Below are 27347 nucleotides of genomic sequence, written 5' to 3' on the forward strand. Positions count from 1 at the left end.
CCCGGCTCCGCCCTCCGCATCGCGCGGGTGCGGGGTGGGGCTTGGGCTTCCCCGGCCGGTGGAGGAAACGGAGAGGGGGAGCGGCGGCGTGCGCGCCAAGCGGGGGGGTGAAGGCAGCGGTGCGGTGCTCGGGTAGAGAGCCGCCCCGCGGGGCTGTGCGGGGTTGCAGCCGGCGGCTTCCGCTCCTTCCTCCCGTCACGTGTCCGCTTGTGTCCGTGTACGGCACATCCAGCGTTACAGCTTGTGGAGTTTAATATCGTGTCGCTGTTGAAAGCGAAGCTTTCCATCCAGCGGTGTCAGTAACACGAAGCTGGAGCCTTCCTCCCTACTACCAATCATAGAATCATAGAATGGCCTGCGTTGCGGAGGACTACGACGATCTTCCAATTTCAACCCCCTTGCTGTGTGCAGGCTTGCCAACCAGAGCAGCCCAGAGCCACATCCAGCCTGGCTTGACTGCCTCCAGGGATGGGGCATCCACAACCTCCTTGGGCAACCTGTTCCAGTTCCGGGCAGATCCCGACATAGTTCTCCCCATGCTTCTCTTGGAACCCACAGTGTGTTTTATCGGTTTTACTGCATCAGCTGCCAATACTTTTCTTACCCTTTGGAACCCCAGGGGCTGGAAGGGGCCCGGCTCCCTGCCCTGTGCTGGCCTGGCTCTGAGCAAGATGGGCAGCGTGGGGTGTGATGCAGTTTGGAGGGAATGAAAGGCTGAGTGTGGCAGGGTCAGAAGTTCCTGGGGGGATACAGCAGCATTGGAAACTGAAAGCAACAGCTGTGCCACACCAGACTGATGATAGGATTTGCTTTGTTAGGGGGTCTTTTCTGGTGTTATTTCCTACCACACCTGGGTAATCTGCACAGGAAGTGTGGCTGCTCTCTCAGGGTCTTCAGGGTCAGTGTAGCTTTTTACTGAGGCAAGCAATACAGGAATGCTCTCTCTGTGGGACTCACCGTTCCATTCATTGTTTTTAAAGGGGAAGAATCTGTGGGTATCTAATTGATATCAGACACCCTGCAAGGGTGCTTGATGTGCACAGACTGAGAGGAATCCCCTGAGTCTACAGGGTAATTAAAAAGGCAGTTGAAGTGTCTCAAGGCTGACTTCCTTAAATATGATGGGGAGTCTCATGTGTCCTGGGGTCCAGTTGTCACTTGCTATATGGCCACTCTTTTGGCACCGAGACTAGCAGTAATTACGATCTTCTGACACCAGTGATCCCTTTCAGGTAGCTGCATTATTTTCGAAAGCAAGAGATAAAAAAAATGACATGAGAACTGTCAGGTTTGGTGTGTCCCCAGAGAACCAAGCTGCTGAAATGAAGCGCAGTATCTCACTCCTGCCACCCTTCCGCACAACCTGACACCCAGCCAAAGAGGAAAGCCCAAGGCCCAGCATCCCTTTCTGTGGCCATAGTAGGTCTGCTTTAAAACAATCACTTTACAAACACCAGAGTTTTTCCTTTGTTTTGATGATGGTTGAGCTGGCTGGCAAGTAAGATTCATCATTACGGTTTTCCCCAGCTGGGATTTCCCTCAACATCCTGTGTGTTCTCTGCCTCTCGAACAAATGGCACATCGAGTCTTATGATGTGCTTCACATACTTGATGACAGCAGTGCTGCTGACTGGATACAATTCCTCTGGGCTTCAAGTTCCTGAAGTTTACAGGACACAACACCAAGCACTTGAGCTGAACATTTGTCCTTTTCCAACAGGAGATGCTCAAACGTGACAGCTTTTTCTTGACACGTAAGTTGGTGAGGTTTAATGTCTGAATCCTTCCAGTCTGCTGACAGACACTGCTCTGGAGCTGCAGATAATATATCTTAGCTAACCTTCCTAAGCTGCCACACTGCAGATGAAATGCAGGCGTGCAGTAGTAGAGGCTTAAAACAATGTGGAAAGTCAATGGAGAGGTGCTGATGTCAGTCCTTGTTGTACTAAGCCCAACTGTGCCAGGGTTCATGCAAGTACTACATATGCTGAGGAAGTGAACTACAACTACAGAAACCAAATTCTAGTTCTTACCATCACCTTCACCCCTGTTTGGTGTTTATTGTCACAGAAGAAGCAATGTAAAATTGAAGAAAGGTGTATTATATATTGGGGCTGTATTAAGATCGATTTTGTTTTTATTTCAGACAATTCAGATGGACTCAAACATTTCAAGAATAACAAAAAAAAGCTGAAGTGGAGCCCTGGAACACTTGGCCTTTTATCTCAAGATCACCTTCCTTCAGCTCTTGGCTTCCTCATCAGCTGTGGGAGTGGATGCATGGAAACAAACGGTAATTCCACGAACAAAAAGAAAAAATAATTAATGACTTTATTTTTTTTTTCTTTTTTTTTCTTTTAGTTCAGTTGGCCATCTGAGGTGCTAAAATCTCAACACCAATGAAGCAAGTGTGCATAAAAACAAATGATAAAACAATCAAACAGAAAAGAGGCTGGAACAGTTTTGGTGTTTTTTGTTGTTGTTTAACAAGTTGGGTATATACGCTTTTCTGTTAACACTCCATACATGCCAACCATAAAAGCCTTGAACAATCTGAGTATCAGAGATCACTCTCATTCAAAAGGGAAGATGCCAAGGCACATCCCTTCACCTGGAACAGACTTCACACACACGCACGCATGCACACGCAGATACAGAGAATATTTAAGTTACTGCAATGCCATCAGAACTTGGCATCCTCCACACCTACTTTCAATGACATCCTCATCTGCCTGCCACCCTGTCTATAGCAGTATTGTGAGCAATCCAAAAGCGGAGGCATTTGGAAAGCTTCTAATCTCTGTTACTTTGCAACAGTCAAGAGCAGGCGATCTCTCTCCGCCAACTATGTACAAGCTGGTTATTAGTATGCTTTAGAGTTCTCTTTATTGCAGACAGTGATGATTTAAATTCCCATACAGCCAATGCTGTGGCTTTTCAGTTTGTACTCAGGAGATTTTATAATGCAACACCTTTCTAGTCCGCTGGCGCTTGGTGTAAACGTTTAATTGAAAACTCATTTTAAAAGAATGTTAACCAAACAAGGTGTAGCTGTGAAAATTTTAGGAACAGCTGCTAAGAAAATAGAAATGCTGGCTGCTCTAGATCATGCAGTCTAGACCACTTATAATACTTCATAATGTTCAGGATTAGGATGTATAAAAATATTAAAAACCACCAGAGTGCACACAAATGTGGTGACTAGCTCTAAGCAAGCACCGTGATCTAACAGAGGCCTAGGCATTGCACAAACTCAGGTTTTTGACCGCAGGGGTAACCCATGGATCCACTGGTGTCTTTACATATAAACAAATATTTACATAAAATGCAGAGACAGAGAGTAGCACAGACTTTTAAAACTTGTAGTTTGCTTGAAAATATGTTCAGCGACGCAGTTTGTATCATGCCCTAGCGAGACCATGGGGTTTTGGTTAGCTGAAGAAAAAAAAAAAAAAAAAGGAGCATGTCTGGAAGTTGGAGCTGAAAGATGCTCTTGTCATCTCCCCATGCATAGTTCTCTGAAGCTCAGGATCTTACAGCCATTTGTGAGCTTAAATGAAAAGACAGTAAAAGGAACAGAACAGTTGAAAACCAAAAAAAAAAGTATTTGTACTGTGAAAACAGCAGATCGGGTGTTTTGGCAGTCTTCATTCCCCCATCCCTACTTGCTTCCTGGGTGTTTCCAGGAGGTGATATCACCTCCTCCTTTCCCCTTAGGGGACTGAAGCGCTTGCCACATCCTCAGTGTGCCCATTTGGAAACAAAGGTGGGTTAGGTTCTGAGCTCTGTGCTCCTCCCACGACACAGAGGAAGGAGCCAGCCCCTGGTACGGGGACTGTCACATAGGGGCATACAAGCAGATACCTCTGCATGCCTAATTCTCAGAAGCTGAGGGCCTTCTCACTTCCTTCGTGTGCTTGACGGACACACGTCATTGAATACACATGGCTGAGACATGTGCTGCTTTGCACCTGGATAGCACAAGGAGCTAGAACATCCTACTTGGATTCTGATACAAATAAGGGATCTTGTGGTCACAAGAGCCTTCTTTAGCTTTAAAAATACAAAGTTTGAATTAAAAATATTCAGACAGTAAAAAAACCCAGTATCTGGTATGTAAGTTATATTCTTAAAGTGCAACTGAACAGCAAATACAAGTTGTGCCTTTTAAAACCATTTGATATAAAAAGGCCTTTTAAGGTTTCCTTTCATGTACTTTCAATTGACTGTGTGTGCGATGTTAGGTCTCCACTTTCATTCTGAGTGCTGGAGGACTTCAGCACAACTCAGAGAGTTCAGTTGTAGGATATGCATTTTTCCCCTGCAGTAGGGCATTACACCCTCAAGTGATAGACTCAGGCAGTGAAAAAATCTGGCCCACGTCCCCCAGCATGAAAAGGGATAGGTACTAACCTGGTATGTCTTCTTTATACAGCTCACATTCAGTGATCTTTTGTTAAAAGTTAAATATGGTCCATACTACAGAAGGGACTGAGGCTGATTCTCTGCGCAGGACAGTTTACTGGAAATTACTGAGGTTCTCTCTTTCTCCTCTCCTCTGCAGGTTCCACTGGCCCCTCATGCAGACTACGTAACCTATTACCACCACCAGTTTGACTCCACAGCTGGCCTCTGCCCTGGCAAATAGGGAGTACTCTGCTAACCGAATCCTCTAGCAGGCCAACACTCCTCAAGAATTTTGTCCAGTGAGGTTGGTATAGGGGTATGACTTTCTAACATGCATAGTTACTAAGTAGCACTGAAGCTGCCTACCTGCTTTGTTTCACAGCATGTGTTTAATTTGCAATGCCTTAAATGACAATGGTAAGGAGGGGAAAAGAGGAAACTCCTGAAGTATAAAAAACAAGTTTCCGTAGTTAGCAATCAGCCCTGCTCACAGACCTTGGACACCATCCTATGCATTCTTCCTCAGCATATGTTCATCCATCAGAGGTGACCTCAGGTTATAGACAGCTGGCCTCTTTGAAGGAGACAGAGAGTCAGCAGCAGTAAACCATGTTAACATTTACCCTGGGGCAAAGAATTAAAGGATGTTCAGCCCTGCTTGGGCATCTTGCACCAACAGTGTATGTTCAAGCTGAAAGAGCCACCATGCTGTATGAATATGCTTGGGAATGGAACACCTTTCCAAAGACACTGGAGAGCAGGCTTAGTATTTCCTTAACGTGAAAAGAAAATAGGCAACAACTCAAGGGGAAAAACAAAAACGAATTAAAAACAACTTCTTAACACATTACGTTAAGGATGGGACACAGACCCAACACACAGTGCTATTGCAGCTCTGTGCAACAAGTTAAGGATGTAGCATGCTCCTGAATCTGTCAAACAGTGGATGGTGCTGAATTGCTAAGTGCATGACCTGCACATTACTTAACACACAATTATAATGAGTACCCTCTTAGCTTAAAAGCAGCAGCTTCACCAGCTGAGCCAAAAGGAGCTTCTTCCAACAGGAAGTAGCAGGAAATGTGCTATTTTTGTTTTCATGAAAGTCCCTCTAGCTGTATCTCAGGAGTATGAAGGTCTCTCTTTCAGTGAGAAAGGGACATATGGGATATTTCTGCCTTACATTTTTGGCTTTCTCATTATAAAAATTTTAAATTTAAATAAATTATAGGTTTATTAGTCCAACTGAGGGATTTTTGGGACGCAGAAGAAAAGTATGCTAGGAACACAAAATAGATTCTTACAACTCCACAAGTGTGCAGGATTTTATCATAAAGGAAATCTTGCTAGGGCAGGATGCGTCCATGGGGTCCATAAAGACTGCCCTTGCTCTGAAAGAGGGACCAATCTGCAGTAGTGTCTTCCTCTAATAGAGTTAAAACACTCCCCCATCCCCCCTCGAATATGTGTAACATTATAAAAACACTAATAAATAGCCACAGGTAACAACGTCCAGTAATTTAGAAGTGGAAGTTGTAGGATGCAGCAGGCACACACACCTATCATTCATCCATATTTTTTTTTTTTCCTAAAAGATACAAAAATGAATTTTCTTTCAAGTATTAAAAAAATAAGTTAATCGACATAAAAGGGTCAAAGTGACTGAGGGCCCAGGCAGGTCTTAAGCTTCGTTTCCAATGTGCAAAAACAAAATATAGAGGAAAAAATAAAAACACTGAAAAGTCTTAATGGTGGTTTCAGTCACTTACGGGCTTCTCCCTTTTAGGAGCTGAACAGCCAGGGAATGCTGCTTGGTAACACCCCTGCCCCAGCGCACACTCAACACTGTCCCACAGTCAGTTTTTCCAGTGTCAAAACAGTCGCAATAAAAACAGAACAAAGAAGCCCATCAGCCTCTGAGCTGTGGCCAAGAAGATAAAGGCCAGCAGCAGCTGTCTCTCCAGTGTGTAGCAAAGCAGGGCATCTTCCGTCTCTTCTTCTCCCCTTTTTCCCCAACAATAAAGCCTTAGGAGACTGTGATAGGGAGTGAGTCTTCTGATGCCCAAATCTCTTTACAAACCGTGAGGCAGAGAGTTCCATCACGCATAACTAGTAGTGTCTTCTCTGTCTCATTTCTTCATATCCATGCATAATGACCAACTGTAAGTTTCTTTGGTGGGGAGGAAGACTAAAACAAAGAAGGTGCTGCCCTGGGCTTCTGGAGCTCTCCTGGATAGCTGATTCCATCAAACAGGTTGCTACAGGCTGCTGTGGTTTTCCAAAGAGGGTTGTTACTTCCCTCCCTTTTATTAGGACTGTTGTAGTAAAAATGGGAAAGGAACGGACTGCCATAAATCCAGATTAGTTAAGGTACTTCTTCCCTTAACCTCCTTCCCCACACATGGATTATCCCTCTCCCTGCTACCAAACAAAAAATAAAATGCAGTCAATTGTACTGAACTTCAAGGAGACTCCACAGGCTCCACTCGTTGTCTTCAACATGGCTTGCAGACATGTAAAACTTAAGCTTCTGGAGCCAACACACTTATCAAAAGGCTTCTGAGTGCTTCAAACCAAATCGCTGCATGCTGTCGGGCCCTTCGGAGATTTCCCCTTCAACATCTTCCTATCCATGTAATTCTGGCGAACTCAGGGTAAGCCAACTGGAGAACACAAACCAGCAGAGGTAAATGTATTGAGCTCAGGACCAGTTCAAGCTAAATCCTTTGGAAAGCATGACTGCCTCCAGGTCCTTGTCTTCCTCTTTTTCTCGAAGCCGTTGCTCCTCAAGGAGAGCCACGAGAGAATCTCTCTGCTCTACTACTTCTAGCATCTCATTCAGGATCCTCTTCTCCTCTGAGAGCTCCTCATCTGTCTTTAGATGATCTACAGAGATGTCAAAAACTGTTAGCACACTCAAGACTAGAAATATGCACATACAAACTACGAGGTCATATTTATTGCTCTCACCTTCCACTGCCATCCTCTCCCGGAGTTCCTGTTGTAATCGACTCTGCCTGTCTTCCAGTTCTAGCTCCCGTGCGCTGCAAGGAAAACACACCAGGAGTTCAAGTTCTGGATATATTCAAATACTCTGTACAATTGCTCCATATCCCTTCTCAATTTCTTCTCCCCCCTCTAGATATCTGCTATGCATTTTATCAATCTATTTTAGAACAACTTTAGAGATAACTGATGTATAGAACTAGATTTTTAAAGATTAAATCTGAAACTGTGTGAAACACTGGGAACAAGCAAAGCTGCAATCACTGTAAAATCATACCTTACCTCAACGTTATCTGCTATTTGCCACTCTAAGAACAAATTACTTAACAACTCAGGTCATGCCAGGGCATTGCCATTTCAGATTCCAATGCAGCCAACATCTTGGGGCTTTTCTGACAAACGCACCAAAAGACACCAAGCTTACAGACTGCTCAGGTCAGCTGCTGTGCTCAGAAACTAATTCCTATGAATTTGCACCACGGGGACTAAGAAAGCTCACGGATTTTTTACAGGAAAAAAATCTGTCACATGAGCCCAAATGAGAAGCACTGGAGTCCCACTGCAGGCAGAGAAGAGGGGCCATATGACAAAGGTAACAGAATTAAGCAGTTTGGCTACACTTAGAAGCCATTCATCATTTCTTCGTCACTCAGTAATGTGCTGTGTTTTATCCAAGAACAGCTTGGAAAGGACGCAGAACTGAACAAATATCCTTACTGCACACGTGCAAATAGTTCTTGTACTCTTCTGAAAGTTTGATCCCTATTTCAGCCAAGAATCAAACTGTATGACTGCTGATCTTCAGCATTGTAGGGAAAACGGTACTGACAGATCTTCCACCGCTGTTTATAAAATATTCCCTCTTTTGAAGTTTGCACATTGACTTACAAGATCATCAGTTCGGACTCATAGCGAACCAAGGCATTCTTCTCTTGCACCAGCTTGAACCATTCTTGCATCAGCTTGGGATCATCCTTCTTTCCCATGCCTGCAAAGAAGAAACTTGGTAAGACTGTGTGGCAAAATGCCACACAATCCTTACAAGCCCAAATGGCAAAAACAACAATGGGGCAAAATGTGCAAAGAAAGCCGAGCAAGATGCTGCCAGAGCACTCCCAAGCCGGGTCCATTCAGTTTGCCTAGAGCACACAAAAGAGTGGAAGTCATCTCCAAAAGGATTCTCTTGTCTTTGGAGTCTGATTTTTATTATTATTTTTTGCTTTCTGATTTTCTTGTGATTGCTTGTTTCTTCCTCACATTTACTGCAGAAAGCCCACACTTCTGTATTTCACTTTTCCTTTCATTAGAAGAGCTTTATAGTTCCTAATGCCAGCTACTTAAGTGTGTGCTCATCAGAAATAGATTCAATTGCCACTCTACGTCTTATTTTCTTCAACTGCACATCCTCAATCATTTATTTTACTGACAGAAAGTAACATCTCATCTTTTTTCAATAGCTAAATGAGTGTTTTTGACTGCTCCTCCTAGCCACATGCATCTATCCACCCTGACGATCCCCTGTGCGCAGTAAGCACAGAAACTACTTCTGCTGTATCGCACATCAGCACCAGAAGGAAAGAGAGAACCCCCAGAAACATTTGCTAATGTGAAAATGGAAGCAAAAAAATCTTGGGCCATGGTATTTCTTGGTTGGTATTTATTTTTTTTAAACCAATTCATAAATTGATGCAGGAGAACACTGATCAATCTCACATCTGTCAGAAGTTGCCTAGAATAAATTGCAGAATTCTGTTCCCAAAGCCTTTTGTAGATTTTTACCAAACACAAGAGCTTACCAGGAAAGCTCCTCCTGGCAGTCCCTTGTTTTGGGCCACTGAATTCACATTGAATTATCTGCAGATGAGTGCCTTGACTCTTACCCAACACCATCAAGAACCTTGGCAACTCACCTACCTGCACAGAAACGGAGGCAAGAGTAAGGTCTCAAAGTGAGCCCTACAGCACTTCCTGAGCCCTACAGCACTTCCTGACATGTATGGTTGGCATTCCAAAGTAACTAACAGCCCTAAGTTTGTTATCAAGGCTACATACTATCTACACCAAGAGCAAAACCTATTAACTAGTCATTTTGATTCCAAAAATAATCATGCAGCAAGTTTGCTATTTAAACTCTAGGAAAGACTACACGAATATCACGGTAGTGACTATTAATGGTCAGGTCTGTGACCTGACTTCAACTTTCTGATCTCAGAGAACTGCTGTGCTGGAGAGAAGTAAAAACAGGCCTACAATTCCATTGAACTGCAACTTAGTCTGAGAACATCTGCCTTTGAAAAATTGACAGAGCAAACCCTTGGGAAATACCAGACCCAGCTGCACAACCCTAACAGCCTCCAGTTCTCTGGGCTTGGTATCAGTGTGTTGCTCATTTCCAAGCATTCCTTTCTGAGCATCTCTGCACAATATGCCCATATGGCGGCAGGAGAGGGAGACGGAACATGCAGATGTCCAGTGCAGTGGCGCATGAAAGCACTGGGAAGTCTCCCTGTCCCTTCCAATGTCAGGATGTACAGAAAACAAATGCCTCTAAGAAAAAGCCAAAAACACAGCACTACTGACCTATGGAATATATTAAGTATTTTTAAACAGCCAATGAGAAGAGGAAGAATGGTAGGATTGGAGAGAGAGCACTGACAACTGATATGAGAGAGCACCATGGAAAGCAAAGTAAGTGGTTAGCAAAATTACACCATGAACACACAAACAGCACCCTTCCCCCATGCCTTGGCAATGGAAACTCTATGGCAAACTCCATTTGAGACAGTTAAAGAACTCACTCAGCAAGGCAGATGAGGGAAAACTAGTCTAACTTAAGGTTTGCTTAATTTTAAACTTCACGGATGTTTTGCAAACCAGTCCTTTAAAAAGACACAGTATTCCTTTAATCCATGTAAATTAATTAAAAGGCAATTTAAGGAAGCAAATTTTCTTCCCTTACCCCACCTTCCAAACACCTCTCAGGAGGAATGGAGAAATCAAAGCCACCAAATGCAAACAGAAACTTTTGAGCGTGATGTTACTGCTCCCACCACCGCTCCACCATGCCCGCCACAGCACAGCTGGGTCTAACAAAAGGGATACTGTACCTTTAGTAACTTGTCATAGGCCCACAAAGCTGATTACCAGGTTGCTACTGAGAAGGATGGTTTGGGGAAACAATAAGAAAAGGCTGGGGACCCTGTGGTCACTAGCTGACTAGTGCTGCTGTGACAACCCAGCTGTGGTCAAGGAGAACAGGGAGCATGTGAGGTTACGTTACCTTCGTGGGCACAGCAAGGGCAGAAGGAGAGAGGTCTACGACGTGGTGTCCCGCCATTGGGCTCAACTTCAATAGGACCAAACGAGGAAGAGGAAGAGGCAGGAGAGGAAAAGGAAGTTGGAAGTGGAACGGAAGAGAGGAAAGGGATGAAATAAAAGACAAGCAAAGGACAAAAAGCGTAAGAGTGAGAAAGAAAGGAAACACAAGAAGAAAAGAAAAAATACAAGAAATGGAGAAACAGAAACAAGGGAACAGTCTACAGATGAATAATGTCTCTAGCAAGCACAGATAACAGATAAGAGGTAGGCCGAGTATCAGTGAACTCTTACTGAGCTATACAATTCCTAGACAAGAGGTTATTGCTGACTTTTTCCTAACAAAAATTCCAATCACATGGTCTTTAACTGAAAAGTTTGTGAACAAGATGTCAGGAGGAGCAGAGATAAATATTTCACTCCTGCTGATAAATCTCAAATTTCAAGCAGGGTTACAAAAAGTCTCGCCTGCATGCATAAGACTCCAGCTGTAAACAGCCAGCCCACCTTATGGCTTTATCAGACCATGCTCTTATCACCGTGGCAGCATCCACTGATGGAAAAAGTATCCTTTTAAATGGAAAATAATTCCTTCAGGTAGGGAACATCACAGGAAGAATCTGATTCACGTGGAACCCATCTGCCAGGATCTGCCGTGTCAAGCATGGTGAGTACATGTACTGGGTTGGGTGCTTAGAGGAGAATCAGCTTTTTGTGGATAAAAGAATGATTCATGTCAGTTTCTGTGGTGGGAGTGATCACCTAAGGGCATTGCATAGATAAAATGGTGAATTTAAAGCTGTCCCTTGACATTCTCATTTCACAAAGCTTACAAGTCCTGTTAACATCAGCGACTTACTGAATATTTTCCATCGTCACAGTCACTCAATGAAGGACAAACATTTCTCATCTCTACAATGGTTCAGCTGCTTCAACACTTACAATCTCCTCTTCAGCTGTACTTAATGTTGCAGAGATAAATAGTAGAAAATAACTGGTACCACTTTAGTAGTTACAGGACAACAAATGCACTAAGGAGGTGATGAGCCTGAAATATCAAAGCCAGCAAACTAAAACACTTCTCAATGAAGAACCTCATTTACAAATGGGAGGCATTCCTATTTGGGAAAAGGAAGCTCCAGAACAATAATATGGTAAGAGTAACTTGTAAAGTTGAGAAGCCAGCAGTTTGATACATACGGTTTGGAGACAGCTTTACATAACTTTAGACTAGCAGCAATCTGGGAGAGCTTTAGAAGGGACCATCACAGAACTAGAACAGCACATGGAGGACGCACTGGAGTGAGAGGAAGAGCACATCAGCTTCAAAGCCTGTGTCTGAGCAGCAAGGCTTTCTCAGACAGGAAGAAACCTCTGCACTGGGGGCAGGAAGGGGCAACACTAGGAGAGGTTCCACAGTTGGCCACATGACAGTTACAGATAAAGCACCATACCAACATAAGTTGACAGTACCAGAACTTTAATTCTAGTTATTCAGTCTTCCAGCTTCTTCACTTAAAATGAAAAATGCTAGGGCTGCTTTTCCTGTGATTTGCATTTCACAGATTTAGGTTACAAAAGCAAAAACAAGTCCCCAAAACAATGAAACATACTGGCTGTCCTCTGTGAGGAAGCTTCCATAGAAAGTAGAGCATGTAGTGCGTTATGCCCATTACATTTTTTGTTTCACATCCTACCTTCATCCTACCAACATCACTCTTTCACCATATAAGCTCTTATACTCTAGTTGATGACCTACCAGTTCTTTTTGGGATCAGGAAATGGATATTTAACTATGTGGAAGAATCCACTTCAATTTCTCAGGGTTTGAGATTTCATTCAGAATTTTAGGGGGTAGGGTGATATTGCTGACTTATGCACAGTTTCTGAATTTCTAACTATGGAGTTACAGATTTGGTGAGGAATTCTGAATTTGCCATATTTGATCTTAAAATAAATACCTGGTATTGAAAATGCCATTCAGCTCATTGCAACAGTGGCCACAAACTATTAACTTTTGTCATCAGTAAGCAAAGTGTCACATCCTAGGAAGAGATACCACCTTTGGTCTGTAATGAAAAGCCATAGGTCTTACACAGCAGAAGACAATAGTGCAGACACCTCTCCACATCATGTTTTCTTCCTTTGGCCTTAGTTCTCCTATTTTTTAACAGAAATATAATCCTCTCCACTCCTGTCTAAGTATAATGTGCTCTTGAATGGAGTTACAAAGTCTATACTGTCTATACTCTTGCTACTGGAAATATTAATATTGCTCTTCATTAAGGTAATGAATATAACCTGCACTATTAAGATATTTTCCAATTATTCCCGTTGCAAATTATAGTTGCATTAGTGAACACAGGTGACACAATTGTTACAGTTGCTCTGGAAACAACTTCCATCAATCTATGATGATTAACAAGCCATGATGGTTAACAAGTCTTTGAAGTGCTCCCTATTTCCTGGAGGTCCTAAACAGCAAGGGCAGAGTGAAGTGCAGCCTGAAACTTACCTCTTCTTGCTCTCTAAAGCTGTGAAAACTGCACCAATTATTAAGCCCTAGAATATGGTATAATCCAAACTCACAAGTGTTGCAAAACATATAACGTAGTGGAATTTTAAGAGTACTTCTAGAATTTTCTCTAAGGTGACAATTATGAAAACTGCCTCCCCAAACCTGCTAACGTAAGTATCGGTGCAGGTGGTACAGATGCTGTAAGCAGACTGAAATGGGAACTTTCTGGTTTTAAGAGGAAAAATATTTTATTGTATTTCCTGAAAGGATAAAGATTTTTCAACAACAGTAACAAGTATTGAGGTGTGTTCCACGTCACATATTTCACTATCCTTTCAGATGAACTTTGTCAAGAAGAGGCCTCTTAAATGTTTCAGAAACAGAAAACTACAAAAAAGAAGATCACCTGATGAATGGAAAAGGTTTTACTGATGTACATTGATACATGTGTAGGTAGCAAATGTATCACCAGATCACTCACATTCCTGCCAGCTAAACAGCACAAGTTCTCACTGTGAACACACTCCCAAGAAGAGCCCGAGCACCTCACTGAGTACTATAAAAAGTCCGCACTGTCTCATCTTCCTTGCCTTTCTCACTCGTCTCACTCAGTAAATCCCTGTATGTCTGCTTACTTCCCCCAAAGCCATCAGTAAACCCACAGTAGACATCACAGCCTTCTCATTACTAATTAGCGAAATCACCAGCTCATGAGCTCATTAAATTAAAAACATGATCATCACTGCAAGACAACTTTTCTGATCACAGAGTCACAGACAGACGGAAAAAAAAACATCTTCTTTTCAAGCAAATTAAAAAACAACAATGAAAATAATGATTCTGTTCACATGTCCCCTACCACAAAAAAAAAAAAAAAAGAAAAAGAAATACAGGCTAGGTCAGACATCACAGGTCTTTATCCACAGCACTGTTAGCTATGTGCTGCCCCGCCAATGCCATTTGTTCCAGGCCTACTTCACTGTGAAACCTTCAAAGCAGAGATCAGCAGCCTCAAGAAACAAAGATGGCAAGCAGAGGAATTCAAAAGGGTGCACGGGAGGACAGCCACATCCCATCAGTGATTTGACTGGAATTATCTTGCCTCTGCAAACAGCACTCCCCAGATCTTTCGGAGTTCATACAGCCATGACAAGAAAGACCTTGTTTGCCATAGCACACTTGAGAGACTGCAGACTTGGCTGTCATAGAATCACTAAGGTTGGAAAAGACCTCCAAGAACATCCAGTCCAACCATGAATTGATGGAAGTCAGGAGCTAATCCAAGAATAAATGCCAGAGCTCCTAAGCCTCTCCACAAGAAGGAAGAGAAATTTTATAGCAACCATGAAGACATTCCTTCCTTTTCACTCTGTGTTGTTCTTTGTTGCATCCAGAAGGCTTCAACTTCTGTATGGCTATCTGTGAACAAACCAGGGCAGTTCGGAAATCAGCATATGGCAACACTGGGTAGGAAACCCAGCTCTGAGGCTAATTTCCATTCTTATACACTGCTATGCTAGCACTTGGCCTTATAAGCCAAGAGCATGATACTTTATAAATTCTTATTCTACTAACAACTCCCATGTGCCACTTAACAGCAGATGAAGAACTCTAAATTTTATCTCAATACTTATAACACAGATCAGTTAAACAGAGATCAGGCAAACTGTGGTAGTAACAGGAAATATATGCTTTCCCACCTTTAAGAAATTGTTCATGGTAAGAAACTGAAGTGCTGAGAAATAAAGCATTTAGTGAAATTGTTGTAAAAGAGCATGAACACAGAAAGCCACCTCTTGCAGAGCAACAGCCACACAATTATAGGCATTATAAAATTGAAGGAAAGGATTCTGACAACTATCCCATAAGTACATCGCTCGAGGTGTCTGACAGCAGTTTACTAAAACCATGTCGATAACAATGTGCTCTGAAATACAATCATTGAAAGAAAACAGGGCAAAACTCATGGACCACTGCATTGCCATGCAAACTGAATACTGTTTTTAACCAGCAGAAGAGAGTGGGGGAAAATAACTGAGGTGGGGAAGCTAAAGAAACCTGGAAAAGCAATAGCTGGAGCAAAACGTGCAAATGACTGCATAGAAGTCTTCTACATCCCACCAGACCTGAAGGCACTTCAAAATGCAATCAGAACTAGTGCAGTGTCTTTGTTTCTGTGTGCACCTGTGAGCGGTGTCCAGAAAGAAGCAGGTAAATGACAATTGTTTGCTTACAGTACCTAGCAAGTACTCTCATTACACCTAACAAGTTCTGCTTATCAGATGTCCTTTCCAGCAAAGAAAACACGTTACAGTTTTGCTTCAGTCTCAAAAGCAGTTGCACACTGAAAACATAATGTTATCTTACAACTCCAAACCTCTTGAAGGAGTAGGACTATTCCCACTTTTGTATCTCAGACTCTGGTCCTGCAATTAGAATTAGATCTGCAGGTCTTTGAAGAATGCAGTGAGCCCAGTATTTTAAATAAGCTAATAAAAAGTGAATTCTGGGACACTGTACTTCAAACTATGAAGAATTTTCAAAAACACAGTATCTCTTTTTTCCTGTTTATCCAATGTTCAGCAGAACCTTATCAAGAAAGAACAAATGTCTGAAATCAGCATTGTCAAACATACCAGCCTTCTTCCTGACTCCAACCAAGAGGAAAGCACGACTGGAGTGTGGGGCTGCACCCCCAGTGATTCCCTGCTGTGTGCAAGGAAAATGAAGTCGTCCATTTAAATATGGAGGCAACAACAAAGTTGTCTTCCAGAGTCAGACAGGGAGCTAAACTGGGACAAAGAACTGGTGGGAAAGGAAGATCTGAGGCTGAGACTAATTGGGCAAGGAAACTAAGAACAGTAACTGCTAAAGAAGAAGATGCAGAGAGGAGAGGGGAAAATAGGGAATTAGACTGATTCAAGAAGGTATCACCTAGGGTTATCCAGAGAAAGAATAATGGTAGAAAAGGGAGAAGAACTCAAATATTTTGTGACGAAGTCATTGGTAGGGATTGAATCTGGTGGCCTGAGTCAGTGGGAACACAAGGGGTAGAAGATCAGGAACAAGTAATGGGGAAGAACAGGAGGTCTGAAGGGTAAACATTAGGATTTCTTTGTCAAAAAGATAGGGATTAAAATTAAATGCCTAAAAAGCAGAAACAAACTCAGAATGAAAATGGAAGTGGTGTAAGGAGCTTTGGATGGAAAACGATGGGATTAGGACAAAGATCGCCTGGAAAGTGAGTAAAATGGACAAAGTGTGTATCCACCAGAGTACTGTATCTTTCCTGGCTCAGAAGCCATGTTTTCAAGTCTCACCATTCCCACAGCTGCCAGCAAACACCTGTGAAGTCCACTGACCATGTCCCATTTCCTCTCCATGAGGATCTACAGAGATGACCTCCTAGTGTTGCTATCAGTTATTCCTTTAAGGTAAGTGACAGATTTTTCGGCAGTGGATCTAAAGGTTATAAATCTGTTGATAATTCAACATAATACACAACCTTAATTTCAGTTGATTTAGCCGCTTTTGTAACGTTCTTTTAATAAAACTGCATATACACACATAGGAAAAACTACTCAGAATTGAAATGTGACCATCTGAAGCCTGAAATGAAACATCTGTTTAGAGCAACAGTACATGGTGTTTTAGAACAGGAAGAGAGTGTAGAGCAATCTGAGTAGAGCAACATGGGTAACCAGGGTAGCAAGCCGTAATCCCGTAAACTGGAACTTGACCAGAAGATGAAGTTACCACACCTTGCAGAAGTTGTTGTTGTTGTGTAGCCTGTAACCACTAAATGAAACGTAACTCTTATTAATACAAAGAAAATCCAGATTAAAGTAATGTCCTAATCACTTGAAAATAATTACCAAGTTACAGATAACTCTGCAATGTATTTCTGCTTATCGTTCTTCTGACATCATGACTCAGAGCTATGCCCATGCCTCAGAGACACAAATTATCTGGAGAATAATTAACCCACAATGCTTACAGTGCTCAGCAGGACCACGCAGCCCCACGGGGTTTAACAGCACTCCACCCAGATGCAGCAGCCTGCACAGACACATTACTTTGAGAGCCAAGCTTTAAATCAGCCGCTGAATAGTGACAAGTATCAGCACAGCAATGTATCCCCTCTGGCAAAAGTGTTCTGGCAGCCCTCAAAGCAAATAAAAAGCAAATTAAAGAGGCAACAAAACTGAATTATAAAGCCACGTACTCAGCAGGCTCTACTGGCTCAGTGCATTTAAAGGGATACTGCCCAATGCTTTTTTTTTTTTTTTTTAAGTTTCTGTAGGGAAAGGTATTTTTGACATGAGCAGAATGATATGTTTTAAAGCGTATCAGCCTTTTTTTCTTTTTAATATCAACATTGTCTCTGCTTGGAGTCCAAATGACTAAGTCGCCACATAAATAAAAGCAGCTTGTAACAGAAGCCCAAAAATGACTACTCTAGAGTGACAATTTCAGCTCAGAGAAATGGAAAAAGCAAAAGATACGAAATGTAAATTCATTTTTTTACTATTAGAGATTTTCTGCAACACAGTAATTTTTAAGTGACAGTGTCCCTTTAAGTAAAGATTATTTTGCTTTTCTTAAAGCCACCATCAGTGATTTTGATGGGACTGCTGTCTCTAGAGGCACTGGGAGAAGAAGGATGGGGAGGAGGGAAAGGTCTAGTGGAAGTAGCATTAGACAAGGAAAAGGATCTGTTAGGGATAATTCAGCATCAACCCTTTTACAGCTCCCATTTCATGTTCACGTGGGTCTGGGCACACCTAGGAAGAGGATTTCAAAGCCTCTGTGCAGAAGATACCTTGGGAAAGAATGCTGGTGGGACGGAGCAGTGCAAGAAGCTTCACAGTTTGTGGAGGACTATCTCACCAAAATTACCAGTGGGGCCCAACTGGGCAACAAATCAGGTCTAATAAGCATTTAAACAAGTCTTCCATTTTGAAACTTGATTCCAGTTGGCTTTTCTTAAACAACAAGGCAATTTTGTGTAAATCCCAACAAAGGGCTGCAAGCAGGTATTTTGTGGGTTAGCCTTCCCTTGGAGGAGGAGAAAAAATGAGAATTAAAAGCTTGGGCATGATTTCATCTGAAGGTGCAAATGCAGAAAACAATAAAACCAGAGGGAAGACCTCCAGGGATCTGTCCTAGGTCAGGTCTGGAGCACGTGGACCCTCCATCCTGCTGAGCTGGATGCAGTGCGGCCCCTCAACAAAAGCACAGTTTAATCAAGCAACTGCATATTCTGATGACAAATGAAAGACTCTCAGACGGCAAAGCAACCTAGCAGGGTTTGCCTTGTCTTGGATCCACTGACAGATTTGTTTGCTTTGTAAGAATAGATTTACATTAACTAAATCAGTAAAGGGAATTTTAATTTTCAAGAGGGACAAATGTTAAACAAGCACCATTTACAAAGCAGAAATTATCCGCCTACTACAGGATTCAGGAAGCAGCATTAATTAAGGAAATGGGGAACCACAGTGCAGACTGATGACCACATTATAATGTAAGGTGAGGAAAAAAAGAGCTAAAAGTAACATTAATTAAAGAAACGAAGAATCACAGTAGAGCGTCAATCACATTATAATCATCAAGCAAGGAAAAAAAGAGCTAAACTCTTGTATGTTTGTCACTTAAATGAGATACAAAAAATAATATAGCAAGCTTAGTAGCTGTGCAATGGTGCAAACGGAGGTGACTGGAAACAGTAGATTGCACCAAAACTGACTGCAACTCTACTTGTAGATTCTCTTTCTAGTCCTACAATAAGACAACCCAAGAAATAAGAAATCTGTTATCTACCACTGCTTCCAAAGTGCCTTGAGGATGCATTTCTTGTGAGCACATCAAAACACTCTTTGAAAAGAGCAAAAGAGCCTCAGAAGGAGAAAAGGGAGGCAAAGGCATAACTAATCCTTTAGAGTGCTGTAGCTGTTGGGAGTTGGTCAGATCTGCCGTTCCCTTTGCATTAATATATTTTCCTGAAGATTAGGATGGTAGAATTGGACTTTGCAAAGGAGAAACAAAAGTCAGAACGGCCACTTCTAGCAGGGAAGGTGGCTGGAGTGAGAACTGTATATAAATTCCGAAATAATTATCAATATAGAAAATACAAGAAGGAGCTTTACACATGGCTTGTGGAGTATGCCAGGATTTCCTCTTCCTGAGCTGCAAAAGGGGTTCTGCCGTTCATGTGCAAGGACTGTTCCTTCTTGATTGTGAGCCAAGGATGGGAGAAGTAGGTGAAGGGAGGGGTGGGAAGGAGTGTCAGCAGGGTTAGTGTCAGCGAGAGGTTCAGCTATACATACCACCCAGATGCAAGTCGATGAGGTCACTGTAATAAGACTCTCCCCAATAGTCTATAACAAGGAATCGGTGAAGACAGAGTTATTGAGTCAGATACCCACCCTAGCCCCACACAATCAAAGCAATCTATGAGAAAAAAAGACATACAGGCAGACAGAAACAAAAAAGACAGAACAACAAGAAACATGCATCTATGTACGTTTGCACATATATATAATACATATAAAATTATGTCTTTGTTTATATACATATATGTACACACGCACATATATGTATCACAAAAATATATTGGGAAGATGAGGAGAAAATTCCCAGCAGGCAGGCATGGATATCCATGGAGAAAAATCAAGAAGTTTACACAGACACTTCACTCTCTCAGTCTGCACCAGCACTTGATGCTGATGTCTTCCCAGTTCCTGCTGGGAAAAGCAGAGCTATTCTTGTTGTTTTCCTAACTGTTTAGGTCAGCTGCAAGAAAGGTACAAGGATTGACTTCTTGGAGGTGAGTGTGTGGAGGATGTGTAGAGAACACGAGTGAAAGGCACTGACTGAGTGCTGACACAAATGGCAAACGCAGAAGTGTGGCAAAAAGGGTTTCTGCTAATGCAGTACCTATGTGAGAGAAGAACATAAGAGGGTGTGAAACACAGACAAGCCTGTGCACAGCTGCTAGAGTCAGGTACACCATGAGTCTAGCACTGTATAATTATTCTTTGGGGAAGAGACATGGGAGAACTGAGAGCACTGTTTCTCACTGCATATGATTCACTTGATGTCAAGAGGTTGCTCTTAAATTTTTCAATATCAAACTGTCAGTACAAGACATCTTAAAAATGACTATCAAAGTTTGTGCTAAAGGAGAACAAGGGAGAAGAAGAAAAAGGTTCAAGAAATTTTCACGTTTACGTATTTTTCAAGGTAATAATTGAAAAGTCGTAATAATGTCCAGACAGGCGAATGCACTATAACACAAAGCAGTGTTACTTTGATAGTGAGCCCATCCCAGCTGTCTCCTGGGATGCTGAAGAAAAATGGGGTAATTTTTTCCTGACATTATCATACTTTACCTTGGAAGTGAAATGCCATGATTCAAAAGAAAATTAAAAACAAAAAGGGAAGAAAAAAATACAAATGACAAAAGCGTGGCCCATCCTGTATAGGACAAACTTGCCACCTTAAATAAAGCTTCCATTTCAGATCATTCATTCTTGCTGCAAAAGCCACTGGCAAAGGGTGAGATCTTCAAAGACATTAGGAGAGAACAATTAAGGCAATTGAGTAATCATATGTGTGAGACTATTTTCTGAATCAGAAACGAAATGTTAGGCTGAGCATTCACAGCTTTTCAAAGAAAGGAGGCCAGCTGCACATTCCCTGAGGCTGAGCCAAATTAAAAAAGAAGAAAAGAACTTATAGAGAAAGGTGCAATTACTTTGTCAAAATTAAAGTTGACAGTGACCTGCTAGCATTATCATACAGAATATTTCAGCCTGGCAACAATCAGATAAGGACTGTCACTTCTGGAAATAGTACTGAACTGTTTGCTCTATTGCTAGGATCTAAACTGTAAACACACAGGACACTGCTGTGACTATTCTGCTTGCTATAAACCACCTACTAAGGCCAAAACAAAATGGATGGAAAATAAAAGCAAAATTATTCTAAGCAAACAAATCCTTACCCAGACTATCTTTTTTTGTTCTCACCAGTCTAATGAAAGAAACACTCCTATAAAGGTGGGAAAAGGTCAAGAGGTCAGAGACACGAACAATTAAGTTTATGAAAGACCTCTACACAAAGAAAAATTGAAAGATGACTAACAGAGAACATGCTGAAAGATGATAAGAGACTTGGAAAGTAACTCAGATGGTCTTGTCTGTCTCTTTCTACAAAAGAAAAAGAATCACTACGAAATACAAAACTGTTTATTCAATCAGGATTTTCAAATATCTAGGACTAGGAAACTACTACTAACACTTCCAAAACTTCCTGTTTAAATGTTTAGTCAGTGAGTGATTTGCTCTCTCTCTACAGGGAAGGAAGCTGAATAACCGACTCATTACAGAGCCCTTATCATCTCCAAGTTAACACTGGTGGCCCTCTAGAGGACAGCAATTACTTCAGCCCCATCTTGCAATCCTTCTCCTTTTATGAGGATGGAGTATGTGCATAGGGGGCAATCTTCCCACCCTCCCCTTTCTCCCACTTGTACAAGTGTATTAAAAGGATTATTTTTTCCCAGATGTTGACAACATTGACCTTCCTCTTTTGTTTAGCTTCTGTTTACACAATTTCATTATGAAAAACTTATCAGAAATAGGAGTATGGCACCACATCTTCACACGTCAGCACTGCTCAATGCAGTGGTCACAGTTAGGTCAATACCCACGCAATGCAGTTGAGAAGTAAATTATTCTGCCCTCTTGAATAATTAATGGTATTGGAGGCAGAAATTAAATGCACTCACAGGATGTGATGTCACATACTTTAAACAATGCAAATAATTTCTGCTATTTTATTGCAAATTTATGTAAATATTGAAATATGTAAGCAAAAGTGGTAAAGGATGGAGTTTATTTCTAATTTTCAGTTAAAAAAGGCTATGCTTTATACATACATACATATATATATATATATATATATATATAAAATTACTTTTTTCCCCATCAAAATGTGTTTCTTGTTAATCCCTGGATGTAACTGGAGAATTGGAGCTTGTGAATTCTTTAAGGTGGAGTTAAGCCTCCGTAGTCAAGAGTAAAGCACACCTTACAGGCTTCAAGAAGAAAAGAGGTTCATTTCACAAAGAATGACCTACAATTTCATAATTTCGCTAGGAAATCCACAAATACAGAAGCTCATCTAAGACTGCTTCCATTTTGGGAGAGCTGAGAGTAAGGTATTATGCAAAGGTTTAAGTCTGCAGCCTTCCATACAAAATACCAACTCTTATTCTTGCTCTGAACATTTTTTTGCTTTGGCATTTTGAAGGATGTTCTCTCAGCTGCTAAGATTTCCAGCTTGTGCTGATATATCTCACATGAATGCCATTTAGCAGCTGACTATTCAAGACAGACTTCCAGACGTAGAAGAAAAAGAGGAATTAGAAATAAGAAGAGGTGTTAGTAAGCACAGTAACTGGCAAGCCAGCAAATAGAGTGGGACTACAGGGAAATACACTGCATAAGGAAGGTGGCACTACCACAGAGAAAGAGTTTATACACAGGGTACTTCTTGAACCCACGTTAAAAACCCAGTCGGATCACAATACCACTCCAGTCATCAAGACTATTTTCCACACTTGTAGAACTTACTTGCTTTGGTAACTATTCAGACCTGCTGCTTTAGCATGCCTTCATGGAGCAGCAAACACAACTAAACTTGGTGAAGTAATTGGAAAGGAATCTCAACAAACTTTTCTTCCGGTGAACCTTCACTGCGTAATCTTATACCATCTTCATAGGCATAGTGGTCACTCTTAAGTCCAAGCAACAAGCCAAATCATTCTTCCAATCTGTTGCACTGTTACCATAACTGATTTCTGGTCTTTGTAATCAGGTACATAATCCTGGGCATAATCCTATCAGATACAGTCACACTGCATTTGCCTGCTGGATATTTGACTCCATGCAATTAAAGGACTCTTTTTTTCTTCCAGATCATTACACTACTATTAGCATTACCTCAACCAAGTACTCCTCCACTCATGTTTTGCCAGATCAGGTGAAACTCATTTAGTTTAATTATAAACACAGATCACATTCATTTAACAGCTTGACATGGATACCTTTCATGTTTGCATTTCTGCTCTGCACAGCTTTGTCTGAAGCAACCAGTGTGCTGGGCTGTGCAGTGAGGAAGATGTTCTGTGATGGTCCCTTGTAAGGACACTACCGTAATAATCCAACACAATAGAGAAAGCACACACAAATTCACAGTTATTTTCTTCATGTACAAAAGGGGTTCTTTTTCTGTGAAAGCTGTGAATTGCAGCTGGGAACCCCCCAAAATTTTCTAGTTGTAAAATCCAATAATATGTAGAAAACAGTCAGACATCCATTATTAATAATTGGAGGATTACTTCCTGAGTTTCTGGCAAAGACAAGCAAACTAAGTCTCTGCCATTAGAAAGATCCAAGGATTAGAGGAAATACAAGAACAAGGCCTCAGAAAGAGAAGAAAAGGGGGAATGGATTCATATTGGACTCTAGTTCTAGGCTACAAAGGTCCAAACGCCTCTAAAATCCAAGCACCAATGGACTACTGTACAAGCATTTGATAAAAAAAAAAAAACATTAAAAAGCAAACCAAGCTCTGCTGGATACCTGCTTCTCCTCGAAGGGCCTTCTCCACAGCAACCCCTCTCTCCTCTAGCTGTCTCTGCTTCTCTTCCACTTGTTCAAGCTGCCGCTGGATGATCTGTTGAGAAAAGAAATGAGCTTATCAATAGCAATTCTCCTGTTCTGTATGTAGCACATATCCAGCACCAATTCGACTTCAGTCAAATTAGCTGTTTGAAAACTATAAGTATTTGCATCCAACAACACAATGGCTTGAAAGCTAGCATCACAGTCCCCTCCAGTGAGGACACCCCCATCTCTGCATCCTAGCATCTCGTTTTACAGACACCTGGATATTCACTTATTTGTTACAACTGAAATCCCCCTCCTAAATGCTAAGTGAAAGGTGTTGCCATTCAGTCAGCTGATCCCCTTCCTCGACAAAACCCATGTAATTTCCTTTAAACAAAACCCATCTCCTATAAACAGTGCCAGCAGATTCTCCTGTAGTTAAAGTTTAGTTGTTAACACTTCACCTACCAGCATAATCTAGGAAAGCAGTCACTGACTACAGCTCTTTCATTCAGTGAATGGTACTATATTCATCTCCAGGTAGGAAGGTGTCACGCTCTCATGCTCTTGTCATTTTTCTTGCTGTTAAACTACCTTGACAGGTTACAACAATTTCTTCCCATGTCTGAAAGATTGCACCAAATTTGACGGACAAAGTAGGAGCAGAGGCAACCATGTAGAACTAGAGGGAATTCTGGCTCTGGAGCTTCTTCTGACACACCCAGTGGAATATCAGGATCATGGTGCCTTCGGATAGGGTTTCCTGCCATAACAAGAAGACTGTGAGACACTACCTGAGCTCTATGTAACCTCTTGAGCTCTTCTTGCTTGGCTTGTCTGCGGGCAGCCTTCTGTACTCGTCGGGTCAGCTTAGCATTCAGTTCCTCTTCTGTGTAGGCTCTCTGGAGGAGAGGAAGGAAAAACAGCAGACTTTATTTCCACGCCCGGAGCTAAAGGGGAGGGAAAATGATTTTCTTTTCCAAAACCGCAGAAGGGAGGTGTTCTGTCTTTCTCATAGCTGTGTCAAAAGTCAAGCTTCTGTAGGCAAAGGTGTTCACAGTGCAGTGAGCAACAATTTCAGGGTCAAATCAGGAGTGAAAAAGCACATAAGCCAATTGCAAAGCTGTGATTTTATATGATGTCCCATTTCAGTCTTCTGTTGCTATGTGGAACCTCTCCACAATGATCAAATCCATTTTTAACCTATTTCTCAACAGATTTAACCAAATGGACTTAATCAAGTCAATGAGTACCTTATAAGGGGGTCACCTTGAATTCATTTTAGAAGATAAAGACATGTCTACATGAACAGTTACAGCAGAATAAACTAAGAGGTTAATATAGACAGGTGTAGTTACATTGGTATTCTGCTCTCTTCGTAGAAACCGTTTTATTCTGGATATAAATTATCCGTATTTGGGAATTATACTGATATAACTGGTAATGATTACCTGTGTGAATTTGTGCAATTTTTCTCTAAATCAAGAAGGCAAAAAGATATTTGAAAGCAGAATGGTGTTCTGGTGTGAGAGGGTAAATCCCATCTCATGAACAATGCCACAAAACTGTCTGGTATAAAACAGAGCAACCAACACCTTAACTAAAACTAGAATATTATAGCACCAGAAGTAATTCAAAATGAGAAAGGCTACATTTATAGAAAGATACTCCTCCTTTTCTCCCAAGTGAACTGGTTTTAAAAATATCTAAATCTAAATTTTTGATTGCACTGAAATGAAGTTCAGTATCTTTTCAGGTATACTAGTTGGTTTGTTGTAATCTAGGTTTGTTTCCTCTCATCACCTTTAGAGTGTCAAAGGAACTTCACAATTGCATTAAATGAACTACAGGGAAGAAATGTCTTCCTACATACATGTATGTAGCCTTTATGAGATAGCTGCTCACAGATGTCTTACACTTCTGGAAATATCTTCCACATCGACAGTTCAGTTTAAGGACAAAACATTAATACAGGCATGAAATTTCCTTTATCTAGTTATTGTACTGCTGTGCTGATCACACTATCTGTGTTTCATTGTTCTCAGTGAGCAGAGGTTTATATGGCTGGACCATAGCTCTACTAAAAACTCCTCAGATTGGTGATCAGCAAGCACCATTATTAAAGCTCCAAGAAGTCAATACTTTGCTGGAAAGTTAGAGACAGCATGACTTTCCTATCCTACTTAATGCTGTTGTGACTGTCAATAAGGCCAATAATGACTTCAGAAAGCAGCAACATTTCTAAAACAGAAATGCAACTTCTATCTTGATTTTAGCTTGACAAAGAATTTCACTGAGATTTCAGTGAACCCAAAGATTTTGAACAATGATTTTGAAAGAAGGAGTGACAATCCATTTCTATGTTCTAAGTATGTAAGAAAATAATACACATATATATTTAACTCCCTACCAACCCCATTTGTTCTGAAGCTCAAAGATTATCCGCATTACTCTGTACCGTGGTGCACTGCTGGGCACTGATAGTTGCATGCATTCTAACACAGACAATTTGGATCTCAGTGCATTGTTGGTAGACAGCCTCTACACAGATTTTGCTGCCCATGTCTGCTAACATCTCACGCATGCACAATCAATGTTGTGATGTTAGTGTACATGTGATGGGTAGCTACATATTCAATGGGTTAATACAGGGATATACATGCAACAATGGCCAACTACTGGGAATGGAGACACTACCTTTGACGAATATGATCTCTTGAATGCCAAGGCGTGTGGTACATAAATCGACTTTAAAGGGGGAATGGTAAAGGAAAAAAATAAAAAACATACAAAATGAAGTAAAATCAGTTCAACATTGAAAACAGATGCATAGTAAAAAAATAAAGCTGTTTTTAAATGCAACACAGAATTGTGCAAATGCTGACCATGGCCCAGTCTGATTAAGCACAACGAAACCGTTGTGCACAAAATCAAGTTTCTATCAGTCTCCTGAAGACGATTAGCTTTGGCAGCCTCTTTCAAGATACAGTCAACCTGGAAATACTTTTTTTCTAGAGAATTCTTTGGCCTTTATCCACCTGTGGATTTAATATCCGCTTGAGCAGTAAGTATACATACACATACAAAATTTTGGCTTACAATATGGAATAATGTCTTGTTTGCTGGGGCATATTTGGTCTGAGCTTGCTAAGCCAATCACATATTACTGTGTCACACAACTCTCCATTTATACATTGTTTTATAACCTTTCATGGAGGCTGTGTCTATTTCATGGTTTAAAATAATTTCTACTCCATCAAAATAATCATTTGCATTTAAATAATGACATAATCTTCCTCGCTGCTTTGTGACTGGAGAAACACAAGAAAGGCTCAGAGTGAGTTACCTGTCATCTCCCTGTTTAAAAAGAGAACCTCCAGAGAACCTGAGGAGCTAAAATTAGGAGGAAAAAAAAAAAGATG

At 41.3% G+C, this 27347-nt stretch overlaps 1 protein-coding gene across 15 annotated transcripts in view; it reads right to left on the minus strand.

Annotated features, from left to right (window-relative positions):
- Nucleotides 1–2119: 2119 nt before the first annotated feature.
- The window catches only part of MICAL3 (microtubule associated monooxygenase, calponin and LIM domain containing 3), a 144643-nt gene continuing 119415 nt past the window's right edge, over nucleotides 2120–27347 (minus strand). For 10 of the 15 annotated variants that reach the window (XM_042889562.1, XM_042889563.1, XM_042889574.1 and 7 more), the window contains 7 exons: nucleotides 26623–26673; nucleotides 24720–24827; nucleotides 23899–23992; nucleotides 10694–10759; nucleotides 8302–8401; nucleotides 7378–7451; nucleotides 2120–7293 (listed from right to left, as the gene is read on the minus strand). In XM_042889562.1, coding sequence (XP_042745496.1) covers nucleotides 7109–7293; nucleotides 7378–7451; nucleotides 8302–8401; nucleotides 10694–10759; nucleotides 23899–23992; nucleotides 24720–24827; nucleotides 26623–26673 — 678 coding nt within the window. In that variant the 3' untranslated portion in view covers nucleotides 2120–7108. Of the gene's footprint in view, nucleotides 7294–7377; nucleotides 7452–8301; nucleotides 8402–10693; nucleotides 10760–19575; nucleotides 19627–23898; nucleotides 23993–24719; nucleotides 24828–26622; nucleotides 26674–27347 lie in introns of all 15 variants that reach the window. The other 5 variants (XM_042889567.1, XM_042889577.1, XM_042889575.1 and 2 more) reach the window with 4 other exon arrangements.

The sequence above is a fragment of the Lagopus leucura genome, unplaced genomic scaffold (genome assembly GCF_019238085.1).
Source record: "Lagopus leucura isolate 7727_CA_CO unplaced genomic scaffold, USGS_WTPT01 Super-Scaffold_100159, whole genome shotgun sequence".
Lineage (NCBI taxonomy): Eukaryota > Metazoa > Chordata > Aves > Galliformes > Phasianidae > Lagopus > Lagopus leucura.